The following is a 15,576-nucleotide window of genomic DNA, read 5'->3' as shown; positions in this document are numbered from 1 at the left end:
CATCGGTGTGAAGCGGCCGTTCAAAGTAAGGCTGCGAGCGGCGTGGGAGCGATGGGTGACCGACAGAGACCACAGTTTCAGGATAAGTGGAAGGCAGGGCCGGGCAAGTTACGCCACAGTTTGCGGATGGATTGTTGATGCTTGGACTAACGTGTCTGCTGGCTCTGTTGTTCAAGCTTTCGCAAAAGCAGGCATTAGGAGCCGCGCTGCACGGAAAGTGACTGACAGCGAAGAAGGGGAAATTGGCATGTCTGATTTAGCGCAGCTGTTTAATTCAGAAACAGAGGATGATGACTTTGATGGGTTTGATTAATACTTTGTAATAAATACATGAATAAAGAACAAACATACTCAGTTTTGCTCCCGCTCTATTTTTCTACCTGAACACTTAATTCAACAGCAGCCTCTGGGCGGGTCTCCTCCTCTTCACCGCGGCGGCTGGCAGGTGTTTTTTCATCTAAATAATCTAAATCTTGCAGCTATATTTGCTGTGATCAGTGGGAATAAAGTAGTTTTAATATGTTTTTAAGTGAGAAAGTCCACCTGAAAACTTCCTGATTGCAGTCAGTTCATCCAGATTATCTATTTCTGTCGGAGGCGCTCAGACCCCCACATACCAGCGGTACACTGACAGCAGAAATCCCTTCAACAGCAGCCTCTAGGCTGGGCAGGCTCCAGGTTCACCGTGGCTGCTGGCAGGTGTTTTTCATCTAAATAATTTTAGCTGCAGGCACCAGGATACCGGTAATAAAAGCGAACATATTCCGTCGGCAGGTTTCAGGATTTTAAGTTAATTTAGGAGTGATCACAGCGCACTGTCATCTGCAATGTGTCTGTCTCACGGCCAGCATTAATAGTTTGTAATAAATACATGAATAAAGCACAGTCATACTCAGTTTGCCCCGCTGTATTTTTAAATGCGCAGTAGAGGTATTTAAAGGTAGTAGAGGACATGTACCGGTATATAAAAAACGCGCCCTATAGTCCGGTGCGCCTTATGTGTGTGTTAAATACAGAAATGGGACACATAACTGAGACTGCGCCTTTTAGTACGGTGCGCCTTATGGTCGTGAAAATACGGTATATATATATATATATATATATATATATATATATATATATATACAGGTGCTGGTCATAAAATTAGAATATCATGAAAAAGTAGATTGATTTCAGTAATTCCATTTAAAAAGTGAAACTTGTATATTATATTCATACATTACATACAAACTCATATATTTCAGATGTTTTTTTTGTTTAATTTTGATGATTACAAATGACAACAAATGAAAATCTCAAATTCATCATATCAGAAAATTAGAATATTGTGAAAAGGTTCAAAATTGATGGCCCCTGGTGCCACACTCTAATCAGCTAATTAACTCAAACCACCTGCAAAAGCCTTTAAATGGTCTTTCAGTCTAGTTCTATAGGCTACACAATCATGGGGAAGACTGCTGACTTGACAGTTGTCCAAAAGACGACCATCGACACCTTGCACAAGGAGGGCAAGACACAAAAGGTCATCGCTAAAGAGGCTGGCTGTTCACAGAGCTCAGTGTCCAAGCACATTAATAGAGAGGCGAAGGGAAGGAAAAGATGTGGTCGAAAAAAGTTTACAAGCAAGAGAGATAACCGCACCCTGGAGAGGATTGTGAAACAAAACCCATTCAAAAATGTGGGGGAGATTCACAAAGAGTGGACTGCAGCTGGAGTGAGTGCTTCAAGAACCACCACACACAGACGTATGAAAGACATGGGTTTCTGCTGTCGCATTCCTTGTGTCAAGCCACTCTTGAACCACAGACAGCGTCAGAAGCGTCTTGCCTGGGCTAAAGAGAAACAGGACTGGACTGCTGGTGAGTGGTCCAAAGTCATGTTCTCTGATGAAAGTAAATTTTGCATTTCCTTTGGAAATCAAGGTCCCAGAGTCTGGAGGAAAAGAAGAGAGGCACTTCATCCACGTTGCTTGAAGTCCAGTGTAAAGTTTCCACAGTCAGTGATGGTTTGGGGTGCCATGTCATCTGCTGGTGTTGGTCCATTGTGTTTTCTGAGGTCCAGGGTCAACGCAGCCACATACCAGGAAGTTTTAGAGCACTTCATGCTTCCTGCAGCTGACCAACTTTTTGGAGATGCAGATTTCATTTTCCAACAGGACTTGGCACCTGCACACAGTGCCAAAGCTACCAGTACCTGGTTGAAGGACCATGGTATCCCTGTTCTTAATTGGCCAGCAAACTCCCCTGACCTTAACCCCATAGAAAATCTATGGGGTATTGTGAAGAAGAAGATGCAATACACCAGACCCAACAATTCAGAAGAGCTAAAAGCCACTATTAGAGCAACCTGGGCTATCATAACACCTGAGCAGTTCCACAGACTGATGGACTCCATGCCACGCCGCATTGCTGCAGTAATACAGGCCAAAGGAGGCCCAACTAAATACTGAGTGCTGTACATGCTCATACTTTTCATGTTCATACTTTTCAGTTGGCCAACATTTCTATAAATCCTTTGTTTTTATTGGTCTTCAGTAATATTCTAATTTTCTGATATGATGAATTTGAGATTTTCATTTGTTATTTGTAATCATCAAAATTAAACAAAATAAACATCTGAAATATATGAGTTTGTATGTAATGTATGAATATAATATACAAGTTTCACTTTTTAAATGGAATTACTGAAATCAATCTACTTTTTCATGATATTCTAATTTTATGACCAGCACCTGTACACACACACACAACAAACCACACAATATATGTATAACTATAAATCCAAATAAAGTGATGATGACGTTGTGTAACAGCGCCAGGAATAAATAAATGTCAATTACAGAGGGGGATGTCTGAATCACTTGAGGGAGGCGTTATAGAGATTAATGACCACAGGCAGGAATGATTGTGGTGCATCTGGGTAAAAAGAGTCTTCTGCTGAGGTTCAAAGCCACATACTTTGGGGAAATAATGATATTTATTGATTCGATATAATTGATATAAGTTTAGAAAAATTATATTTTGTAATATTCATATAATTTATATAATTTTAATAAGTATAAATATTTATATTTATTAATGTACATGTTTTATCCACTTATTATTCAGTGTAGATAGTATAGATCTGAAAATGCCATAAACAAAATTTAAAAATGAAATAATGAAAAAAAGTTAAATAAAAAAAAAACATGATACAGTTGTGTTTGTTTGCTGAGACGGTTGATTTTTATAAACTACTACAGTCATAATATCCAACATTAATGATTTTCTCTAAATGTCTTGGCCCAATATCCAAAAAATTTTTTAATCTTGCAAATAAATGTTTGCTTACGGGATTTTGAGAAAACAATACAAATATCAATCTCTTAAAAATAATCTAACCTTTTTACTGCAATAGATAATACTTCTGTATTCATTTCTTTTTAATTTGACAATTAAAGAAATTTCCAGTTCAAAACTTGATTAATCTCATCTCATATGAAACCAAAAGTAGGTAAGGTTCCTTTTTAACCAAGTGGTGAAAAAACAATAAAGAGCACTGTATAGAGCACTATATATGGGTTATGCAATTTTACATCAGTGTCAGAATGTCTAGTGGATGAAAAAGTTGTGGACTAATGTTAAAGAAAAATGATTATTTTTTAGACTTTATTACAGTTAATCTTATGGCATGTGTAAACACTCTCACTTGAACATATTTCTTAATTTTGAACAAGGCTGTGTTAATGATTTAAAACTACTAATGGGTAAGTATTCAAAGCACAGGAGGCCTTAAAATGAGTATCTCCTGGGGGGTGAATAACAGTTGAGCCTCAGGGGAGAGGTCTCCTTGGTTTACAGAAGATCAAAGGTCTTCCAGAATAAACATCTGAGATGCTGTGATACTGAATAAAATGTAGAATGTTAAAACACTAACATTTAGTTTTTAAGACATTTTTCTAAGTATTAATATCATGTTTTTTAATTGAAAGTTGTACTATCTGTGTGAATATCAGAATCAAATTGAAATTGTTTGAATGAAAATGTTTTGTTTACTATTAGAAAATTGCTCAGGATATATGTTTAATGGGGTAATTGAATATGTTAGATTGAATATTATGTTTTATATGTGAGAAAAAGGAATTGTATCTCATGTTCTGTTGATTCTATGTGGTTTAAGGCAGGATTCAATCTTTTGGGGTGGAATGGTGCAAAAGAGCAAGATTGAGCTGTGAAGATAACCTTTCCCTGAACCAAAATACTGAATTTAAGTTTGTTCTTGAGATTTATGGCAGGAAGGGGCCCTCAACATTCCACATCGATTCTGTTAAACGTTATCTCATGACAGCCAGATGACCTGGCTGTCATGAGATGACAGCCAGATGACCTTAGAATCCAGTGGGGGGCCCGGCCGTAAATTAGTTTTTCTGAGTGTCCAAAGTAGCTTCCAATTGGTCAAGCTGGACGACCTTATACTAAAGGGAAGGACTTATCTACATTATAAAATTTTGTGCACAGGGGCAAAAATTCAGATAGCTGCCACTTTTTTGCTTTTGCACCAGCTCTCTCCAAAGACGCGTCTTTGCCTCTCTTTTCTATTTTTCTCTATGTCAGGTAATGGAATGTATGTCTCTGTTGTTCTGCAGTTTCTGGTGTAGGTTTGTGCATTGTCTTATTTCTAAGTTTATGCATTGTCTTATATTGGATTAAACTCTGTAATTCTGTGATGTCAACACGCCTTGCTGATTTTCATATTACCAAACGCAGCTCGCCGGGTGGACCTGGAGAGGGAAGAAAATGAAAAGCCAACCTTTTTCCAAAGTTAACTATGTTAGAATATTTTCTTCCTTTAGAATTGGGGGCTCGTGCCGGTTCTGGAATCTCGGCGCGCGGCTGTTTGGTCCTGATTGATCCGTTTCGGCCCGACGCTTCGGTGTGGTAAGACAGTATTTGATTATTTTTCAGTTGTCTGAAGCGCCGTGTGGTCGGACCGGGGCTGATTTGCTGTGTGCGGCCTCACAGAATTCAGAAGCTGCAGAGGTAGATAGGATCCCTCCTAAATGAGTCGGTTGTTTAAGGATTTGAATAAATACACATTACAGGGAACTGTGGCTAGTTCAAACAGAGCCTTTACGTTAACTCTGACTTAAGCTGGGTTTTTTAAAAGAAGGTTTTATTGATTGATTAATTAATTAATTGATTAATTAATAAAGATTAATTTATTCTTTTTACCCTGAGGAGCAATGCCTGGGCCTCTAGAAAAAGTATTTTGGAAATTTGTGTATTGGTTAGTTTTGGCTTGTATCAGCCGGAGATTTCGACTCATCTCCAGTGGACTTATAATTATTTGGGTTAATTGGATCGAGTTGTATCACTCATGGAAAAGGACTAATAGCAGGTTAATTGGACCGAGTTGTATCACTCGTGGAAAATAAAGGACTAATAGCAGGTTGGATCACCTTTCTTTGGCACCCTTAAGCGGGTTGCTTATAGTATAAAGGACTAAAATAAATTATTTGATTTAACACGGGTTCAATCGCTCTCCCCAGCTGAAAAAGAAAAAACCTTTTGTCACTGGGCGGATTGAGTGATCGAATAAACTAAATTGAGGCTTATTTTCGCCTCCAGCTTGACCCAGCTCTGAAGTGTAGGACTGAGAAGTTGAAATGAGAATAAAAGGGATTTGTAAAAGTGAAATTGGAAGATTAAAAGATGCGTCATACATTCTTTTAGCCGGCACCTGACGTTTTCTTTTTTTTCTGTCTTTTCTTGACTGAACTACAACGTTGTCTGTGTTTCTGTGTTTTGTATGTTTCTTTGTGTTTGTGGCTGTGTGTCTGTCTTCCCCCGTTATACTGTAGCCTATGTCCCACCACGCGCTGCTGTCTATTCGTCTGTCTGTGTCTGAATTGTGCTGAGATTGTGCGGAAGTGATTTGTGTTTCAAGATTGTGTTCTGAAATATTGTTAAATATTTTTGCTGGATGTTGTATTACTAACTTTCTGTTAAAATGTGCTTCTGTGGGACAGCGGTGTCTCCGTTTTGGATGCAAGTTTTGTTTCACAGCAGGGGGACTGATTGACCCCCCTTATTTGCATTTTGGGAGTGCTTCAGTTCTGTGCTATTTCCAGCTCACGCTTTCAGGATTCTTGGATTTTGATGTGAATTGCTTTAGGACTGTGTTTTGTGTTGAGAAGAAGAGTACAAAATAACAGATTTACAGATGTTTTTACTTTCTCAGCGGGTGAAATGTGTTGCATCAGTTCCAGGCTAGAGCACTGGAATGATCCAATTGTTTTTTATAATACTGTAACATTGACAATCACTTAAATTTCTAGGTTTCCTGACAGGATGGAACACCCTCACTGATTGTAAGAGAACAAAAATGAGAACATATGGATGTTTTTCTGCGTAACAGTGTTTTCTACACTGTTAATGTGGGACATGTTGAAACACTAATGAATGACTTTGTTTCTTGTAGGACGATCTTCGTGTGCAGCCCATTTCGCATATTACATGACCACATGAACGGTTTTTGGGTTTTCCTACAGGGGGTCTAGGTAGCCATTTAATAACAGTGGGCTATCATGAAATACGGTTGTGTGTATAATTTGGAGTTTTTAAAAAGGTTCACTCAAAACTGAACAATATTAGAACTATTGGATAATAATGTCTTTTTATTATTTTTTTTCAACCATGGTGTTATAATATTTGTGTTTAAGACTTTTACAGGATGAAATTTGGTTTGAAATCTGGGGTAACATCCTGCATCTTTCTTACAATGTGTTGATGAGTCTGCTTGAGTGTGAATGAGAGTGAATGTGTAGGCAGATGGCCTTTGATGGGTTTTAGGATGCTCTATGTAAATATGACCTCAGTTTAGTGTGTAGCTGTGTGATATTTTTCTTATTTTAAACTATTTAGGTACACTGAAGGTTTTGTTTCATAAATATGTTTTTATTACTGCTTTAAGGGACAATTTTAAGGTAATGACGATTTCATATTTTGGTGTCACAATCTGGTTGAAGCTGAATCATCTGCTTGTGCAGTGAAATTAATATGAAACGAGAATTCAGCCTTGGCTTAAAGCAGATAGATGTAGTTATTAGGAAATTGTGTTATCCACTTTGACTAACAACACTAACAAACTAACCTAAATTCTAACTAAATAAACTTGGTTTATATTTCATATGGGTGACTGATTGGACATGTTGAAATTTTAGTATAATGGGGGTAAGTTCTTCCATTTTTGTTTTTCCACCTCTAAATTGTTTTTCTTTTGGAAATAAGAAAACACAGGGGGATGTTATAAAGATAAGACATTACAGATGGAACTTTGAAATTTACATAATCTCAGTCTAGTTTGAATACTAGATGGAAGATTTGGAGAAATGGTGGAACATCTTATGATATTTTGGTTTTTCAGCAAATTATTATATAAAAGTGACATAGATTCCAAATTGTTTTCAAAATGAGAATTTTATTATATCAACAGGGGGAGAAGGAGAAGTAGACTCTAATTCCTGGTAAATTTTTGGATATGGTTAATGGTAAATTAGTTAATCAATAATTTTGATTTTTTCGATTCAACAATAGTGAATTATGGATTTCTTTAATGTAGAGTCATATGGCCTTCCTGCTTTGCTAAAATATGATATATGTGATATAGAAGCTTCTACTAAATTAGATTTGATCATCTCAAATTGAACGGTTTCAAATAACATCTATGCCATGTCTATTTACATTTAAAATTGTTGATAGATTTCTGAATCACTGCTGACTTTGATTATATACAGTTGGGTGTAAATTGTTAATTTTGAGGAAAATTTTGGTTAAAACTGCTATGAAATTCAGATAAAATGTAAAGGATTTCTGAAATTTTGAAATAGGACTTTGTCTTGAAGCGTGGGACAATGATAAGGATGTTTGGTATTTAGTAGAACAATATGCAATTCATAATTATTTGACCAAGGGCAATTCCATCACAACTTTTATAAGTATCAGTACTTGGACATTCTAGAGTTTGTTCTAATTCTTTAATGAGTTTGTGAGGTTGTGATTTTAGAATTTGTAGTTGATATTTAGCACAAGCAGAGTGAATGTCATCGAGGTATTGACGTTTATTGATTTTGAACAGTAAGTGTCATTATTTTCTTAATTCTGGCACATCCGATCGTGGACTATTTTAACAAATTTCTATCTATTCTTTTTGCAGTTCAGGATTTGGGGCAGTTGGCCGTTTGTGCTATAACAACAACAAATCTAGCGCCACACGGGAGGAGGCATCACAAGATAAATTTTATTTATAGTAGTGAAAGTAACAAAATGTGGCAAATATAAGTTTTGCTTTTTAATTACTTTGTATTATTTTTTCTCTGGCAGTTCTCCTTCCTTCTGACTTGATGGCAATCTTGGGGGAAGGGTCTTTTGAGCTCAGAGATCATGGGAAGATGTATTTGAAGGGATCTTCTTGATTACCGCATCAGGCCGCTGTTGTTGCTGAACAAAGACATGATGATGCTGAACTGTGCCCATCTTCTGCTGGACTGCTGTATGAAAGCCAAACGCTGTTGAGCGATTACGAAGGTCAGTGAAAGCGAACTGTTCTCCTGCTGTACATGATGATGCTGCACGTGATTGCAAAGTGCTGCTCATAGGACCTGGCAACAGATGTCTCCTTTGACTGTTGCTTTTCATGCCGGGCTGATAACAAAAGGGACTCAGGCTTTATCTGTGGGAGTCTTCTATGGCTGGAAATCAGCAGTGAGTCGGGACCACAAAGATCATAGACAAACCCGGACGGGGGCTTCAGTAGATGACTGGTCTGCTGGTTTCTATGTCCTGCTCTGTCGACCACGAAAGGCTGACCAAAGTTCATCAAAGCGGGACTGTATCCAGATGTTTCTGCACTGCTGGAATGACTGCTTCTCTAGACACGTTCTGATTCAGCAGATAAAGAATTGGGGCATGGCAAGTCGCTCAGCGGTGGTCCTGTTGTGTGTTCTCATGTTTGATCCTGGATTCTCACCTCTGATCATGTGACCTGGGCGCCAGAGCCCACTCCTGGGGTTCCCTTCAGTCTGCAGGTTGGAGACGAAATGGGTGCCAACACAACTTGGTAGTGGTGAATAAGTTATTTTCTTTAAATTTTTGTAGTGTGTGATGCCATTGTTCTCTTCTTATTTTAGATATAGCACTGAGGCGCCCTGTTTTCTTCACGTCCTGCAGCCCTGCAGTGTAATTCTAGGTGTTGAGGACAACCCCATCTCCTGGGGTCAGAGGTTTTACGATGCAGTTAGGGGTTGGTGTGCACCAACTGTTACGACACTGCATTCCTCCTCCATGATTCACTCTGTTGGTCTCACAAAATGCTAATGTGTTTTTTTCCCTTCCTGCCTGAAAAGAATGGGCAGGGACTAATGATTGCAATTACATTTTTTTAACTATAGCTGAATTGCATTGTGTGTTACGCTTCATCTACTAGGGAAGATGATCTAAATTTTTATTTGCATAGTACAGTGGCTACCATTCAGTAAAACTAAATTTAAATGGAATTTGAAATTAAGGTGTTAAAGTGGATTGATGGGTGTCTATAGACTGACTTACTGAGCAAATGACACCAAGTTCTGTGTTGATTTCATAAATTTAATCAAACATTAAATTCTTTGATTGAGGTGTGCAGATTGTAACAGTAACTGGGACACCATGTTTGAATTGCATCCAACTGTGTTACATGAGGCTAAAGTTAGTGGTGATAGCGGATTTCATCTCAATGAGTTGTATAGGATTTTTATTGTATTCTATGACAGAACATTTGTTCTGTTATAGAAACAGGGGGACATGAATGGAATTGATCTGATAGGCAAATTTTTAGTTTGGATCTCTGCATTTACTTTTCGGAAAAAGAGGTTATTGAAGTTAAATCAAAATACATTAAATGTTTTACGGTGTATTACCAGCATTAAAGATGAGCTAACTATTTGGATATGAAATAAGTAAAATGTATAAATTGAATATACTAAACAAAATATTGACTATCAAATAATTTACATAAAATAGTGTTCTTAAACTAAGGAAGGTGATTGTTGGATTGTTGCATCTCTATTCATATGTTTTAAAATAAGTTGTTTAACTAAGACATCCAGGAAGGTCTAAACTAAAGATTTACATCATTTAATAAATTTAGCTGTATTGAATCTCTCTCCAAAACTGAAAAGGCATTGATAATTGATAAACAATATAAAAAGGGTAATACATTATTCAATTAAATATTTTATAAATAGGTTTTCAAATGAATAAATGGATCAAAGGTAAAAATGGTTGAAATTTTTGGGATTTAAAATATGATTGGAATAAAGTAGGTCATTTTTGATATTTAGTGACTCATGTAAAGCAGGCTGATCATTCTTTAAGGTTTTAAAAAATAGAAAATATGATGATTGAAATTAAATTGGTCTAAATTGGAGATTTACAAATTAACAGTTATGGAACTGCTTCTAAAATACAGTTAAGTTTTGGGTTTAACATGATAGGAAACTTTCATTTCTCATGTAGGCCTTATATAAAAAGAGGGTCAAAGGATTGATAAAATACAACTCCAAAGTAGCAGATTTATAATACAAAAGGAAGACAGTGAAGCTGTCATAAAGTGTAGGATCAATCATTAACCAATCAACAGGGTTCTCTCCATATGAGCTCCAGACAGGACGGATGTTTCCAGGACCTGCTACCCGCATTCCAGGATGGAAAGGTAAGCTTGCACATTTATCTCATAAAGATTTCTTCAATGAGTTACAGGTCCTGGCAGCAGAATTTACAAAATACCAGACGTCACAGGAACGTCCAGGCTCGGGATCAGTTCGGGGAATCGACTGGGTGCGCCTGATGGTCATCAAAAGAAAGTGGTCTGAACCTCGCTTCGCCAGACCATACCGAGTCGTGGAGAGTACATCTCATGCTGTCCGTCTACAAGAGAGAAGGAGACACGTGGTTCCATTGGAGTCAGTGCACATCAGCTGAGGAGCCACGGCGCACGCTGCAGGGCATACAGGAGAATCTACAGTCTCAACCTGCGGTCGAGGAGTGTCTGAGGGCCATCACAGCGCGGAGGAGGATCTGCATTTCCGGGCAGAAGTCTGCCAAAACCACTTCATTTTCCTGAATTACAAGGCTTAAAAGGCCCAGACAGGCACAATAATCCTGTTCCGGTGTCCTTCCATTGAGAAAAGGAGATTGCACCCTCTCCTTAAACTCACTGTTAAATTGGCATAATACTCCAATTTTCAGTGAGCAACGGACACTCAGGTGAAAACCTGAGGTTTACAACCGAGGAGGAACACGTGAAGGATCCAGCTACAAGATCATCATTAACTTATCTTCTCTTTATTGCGTGTTTTCGTTTTTTGCGAACTCTTCAAGAACATTCGTTTCTTTTTGCGCGTATTTTTGGATCGTTTCCTGACGAAGAATTCATATTCATTTTTGAAAGACTATCGAAGGAGCATAGAGACGAACTCTAACTTCTTATTGTTGAATTGTGAAAAAAAAAAAGAAAAAAAAGGTCTTTTGTAATTTTTATGTGTTTATGATGTATTTTTTTATGTTGTTATTGTTTTGTATTGACAAATTGTAATTTTTGTGGCGAGTATTGTCTTTTGAGTCTGCTGAGCATTTTTTGGTAATTTCGAGATATCTTGCTTTGGTTTTCTAATTTTATGTGAGTATTAAGGTGAGTATTAAATTGTTGGACAGCGCAAGATACATTTGATAAGTTTAGATTATGGAGTTCAGCTTCAGACACATGGCCTGGCAGGGGACCTAGGAGGTGTTGTTTAAAAAGGGGACTGTTATAAAATTGGGCTAATGTTTTAGTTTTTTAGTATACTAAATAATTTTTTGGTTCCTCTATTAGAAGGCTTAATCATTTTATTTGTGAGGTCTGTATGTCTCAGACCTCAAAACGGGGACTGTTAAAGAAAAATGATTCTTTTTTAGACTTTATTACAGTTAATCTTATGGCATGTGTAAACACTCTCACTTGAACATATTTCTTAATTTTGAACAAGGCTGTGTTAATGATTTAAAACTACTAATGGGTAAGTATTCAAAGCACAGGAGGCCTTAAAATGAGTATCTCCTGGGGGGTGAATAACAGTTGAGCCTCAGGGGAGAGGTCTCCTTGGTTTACAGAAGATCAAAGGTCTTCCAGAATAAACATCTGAGATGCTGTGATACTGAATAAAATGTAGAATGTTAAAACACTAACATTTAGTTTTTAAGACATTTTTCTAAGTATTAATATCATGTTTTTTAATTGAAAGTTGTACTATCTGTGTGAATATCAGAATCAAATTGAAATTGTTTGAATGAAAATGTTTTGTTTACTATTAGAAAATTGCTCAGGATATATGTTTAATGGGGTAATTGAATATGTTAGATTGAATATTATGTTTTATATGTGAGAAAAAGGAATTGTATCTCATGTTCTGTTGATTCTATGTGGTTTAAGGCAGGATTCAATCTTTTGGGGTGGAATGGTGCAAAAGAGCAAGATTGAGCTGTGAAGATAACCTTTCCCTGAACCAAAATACTGAATTTAAGTTTGTTCTTGAGATTTATGGCAGGAAGGGGCCCTCAACATTCCACATCGATTCTGTTAAACTTTATCTCATGACAGCCAGATGACCTTAGAATCCAGTGGGGGGCCCGGCCGTAAATTAGTTTTTCTGAGTGTCCAAAGTAGCTTCCAATTGGTCAAGCTGGACGACCTTATACTAAAGGGAAGGACTTATCTACATTATAAAATTTTGTGCACAGGGGCAAAAATTCAGATAGCTGCCACTTTTTTGCTTTTGCACCAGCTCTCTCCAAAGACGCGTCTTTGCCTCTCTTTTCTATTTTTCTCTATGTCAGGTAATGGAATGTATGTCTCTGTTGTTCTGCAGTTTCTGGTGTAGGTTTGTGCATTGTCTTATTTCTAAGTTTATGCATTGTCTTATATTGGATTAAACTCTGTAATTCTGTGATGTCAACACGCCTTGCTGATTTTCATATTACCAAACGCAGCTCGCCGGGTGGACCTGGAGAGGGAAGAAAATGAAAAGCCAACCTTTTTCCAAAGTTAACTATGTTAGAATATTTTCTTCCTTTACACTAATTTCCTACAATGTACCTTGAAAAGTAGCGGTCATCCATGCTCATTAAACGAGCAGATATATCCCAGAAATCTTTGGGGGATATGGGATCATGGGATTTGTTTTGGGGCGAGAGAGAATAAAGATGGCATGGATCAGGGAACCGGAGTCATGTGACCAATGGGAAGTAAAAAGCGGTGATCGTCTGTCGGAACAGTCAGTTAACTAAGTGCATTATAAAGTCCCCACTCTAGATAGTGGTTGAGGGGTTAGGGCACACATTGACTTTCTGCCACATCATTACTGCTGCTCATTTTATTCATTTACATTTGTCAATACAGAAGCTTAGCTAGGATTCCCTTGACATTTTAGGTGTGTATTTAACGGCTCTCTTTTCAATTATAAGAAACATGAAAAAGAAATGGCTGCAGTGAAGGAAAAATGGGAAAGGCTGTTGGCAGGTGAGTAACTCATGTACTACCATATTCTGCAGCTCCTAAATTCAGCAATTTACTGAACTTGATTTTTGATCTCTGTTTTATTAGACACTGCGAGAAAAAGTAATGCAGATATAAAGCAGCTGCAGCAGGAACTTGACATCAAAAGGAAAAGTGGAATCTTTGCGCGAAAGCTTCAATTGGGAAGGTACATTAATGAACTTAAAGAAGACCAAAAAAGAGCCTTAAATGATGCAAGGGATTTTTTTCTGAAGAGGGACAATTGCTCCAAAATTACGGATTTGGAGGTATGTCAGTAAAAATAAATTTTTGATATGCTATTTGAAACAGATTTTGTTATTTGTAATAGTCTAAAAAACGAGAGTTCACTATTTTTAGTTACCAATTGCTTATTTACATATTTGTAAGTTGTTAAAACTTTAACCTTTATGAGTCCTTTGTCAATTTCTTGTACGGTATTTTATTCCCCATGTCTTTTTCCCCATCCAAGGAACAACATTTTAAAATGACATGTCAACTGAAGCAGATGAAAGAAGAGTTGCCCACTTTATTGAAGGAAAATGAAGAACTTACCGGGCTTGTTGCAGAAGCCAAGGGGGAACTTAACCGATTAGAAAGGAGAGCAAAATTCTTGCCAATGGCAAAGGTTATTTTAAGAATGTTTATTGTATTCATTTAATCTATCAAATCTTGTTGTTGCTGTAATGAGTGTGATTTTTGTCGCAATGTATTTTCCAGGGCCCCATTAGCATTCCTCAAAAAAAGGAAGTGAAAGAGTTGAGAAAATACTGCGATGAACTGCAAGAGAAATTCAATCAGGTAAAAGATGTTTTAAAATTTGTGCGATGAAATGTAATCAGCATTCAAATGAATTTCACACTTTTTATTCTTTATGCAGCTTTTTATGGAGGTGGATGAAATGCGCTCGTCCTTCCCCCAGAAAATTCTTATTGCAGAGGAAAAAGCAGATCGGTCTCTCAGGCCTCTGGAGGATGAGCTGCAGGCTGCAAAGGAACGCTTGGAGAAGATCCAGGTTCAGCCCAACTTGGTGCCCTCAGCACCTAACCTGGACCAAATTGCTGTTGCTGAGATAACTGACAAAGAGAAGGTACTATAGATTCACACCTATGTGGTCTCCCTTCTTAGTTCGCTGTGAATTTATATGAAACTTTAACCGAAAAATCTTTGCTCACAGAAAGAAAGCTTGGAGGCCACAAATTCTTCCACTAAGAACCTAAAGTATAAAAGATCTCTGATTGATCAGGTCAGATAAGATTATAGATGAGATTTACAAACATAACATGCCAGTTCTTGACTTAATTAATATATTTATGTTAAATGTCCTGCAGGTTGACAGTGGCATGTGGCAGAGGCCTGGAGCAAATAAAGGAGGTTTTTGCAACTGAGAGATTTTTGGTGTGTTTTAACACATCATGGATCAGAGGAAAACAACTCCTTGCACATTTTGATGTCGGGTGCTAATTTGCCTCGTCAAAAGGCTTCCAGAGCCAGTCACCCAGCCTTATATTGATCCCTGACAAGTATCCTCTCCTAACTGTTCTGCTATGGATTCTTTGATGCAATAAAATATGGTTTGAATGTTGTTTAAAATGAGTGTATTTGTCTTTTTATAGTGTATATCTGTTAAGGTGTGGTTAATTACTACTTAAATAATGTTATTTATTCAGGCCTTATATTATAAATTTTCTACTAAATAAGTTGAGGAGATAAACATTCCATTGTGTGCTTAGGTAATTGTGAGAAGTTCATAGCTGGTTTGATGAATCTGTTTTTGAAATAATAAAAAAAATATATATATATTTTTATCCCACATCCCTTAAACTTTATGCAAATATATATAAGTAGGCACATTTAAATTATGTACAGTAAATTCGTTTTTTTATCACACAACTCTTCAGATTGTGTTCTATGTCATAAATAATTTATAACCTGCTGCTACCACCGTGCCTGAAGTTTTTTAAATGGGTTAGTGTCTCAAAGCTTTAT

The 15,576-nt window shown here is 37.2% G+C and overlaps 1 protein-coding gene across 1 annotated transcript; it reads left to right on the top strand.

The window, feature by feature from the left end:
• The first annotated feature begins 13,299 nt into the window (after positions 1–13,299).
• Positions 13,300–14,975, top strand: LOC119798984 (dynein regulatory complex subunit 4-like). Its single transcript, XM_038308661.1, has 7 exons — positions 13,300–13,572; positions 13,657–13,856; positions 14,060–14,215; positions 14,308–14,388; positions 14,468–14,677; positions 14,765–14,833; positions 14,919–14,975. Exons 1-7 carry the CDS (start codon positions 13,533–13,535, stop codon positions 14,973–14,975), a joined length of 813 nt encoding a protein of 270 aa, XP_038164589.1. The 5' UTR covers positions 13,300–13,532.
• Positions 14,976–15,576: the final 601 nt, after the last annotated feature.

This window comes from Cyprinodon tularosa, unplaced genomic scaffold (assembly GCF_016077235.1).
Source record: "Cyprinodon tularosa strain WSP-4 unplaced genomic scaffold, ASM1607723v1 ctg642, whole genome shotgun sequence".
Lineage (NCBI taxonomy): Eukaryota > Metazoa > Chordata > Actinopteri > Cyprinodontiformes > Cyprinodontidae > Cyprinodon > Cyprinodon tularosa.
This window is presented reverse-complemented; position numbering and strand designations above follow the sequence as displayed.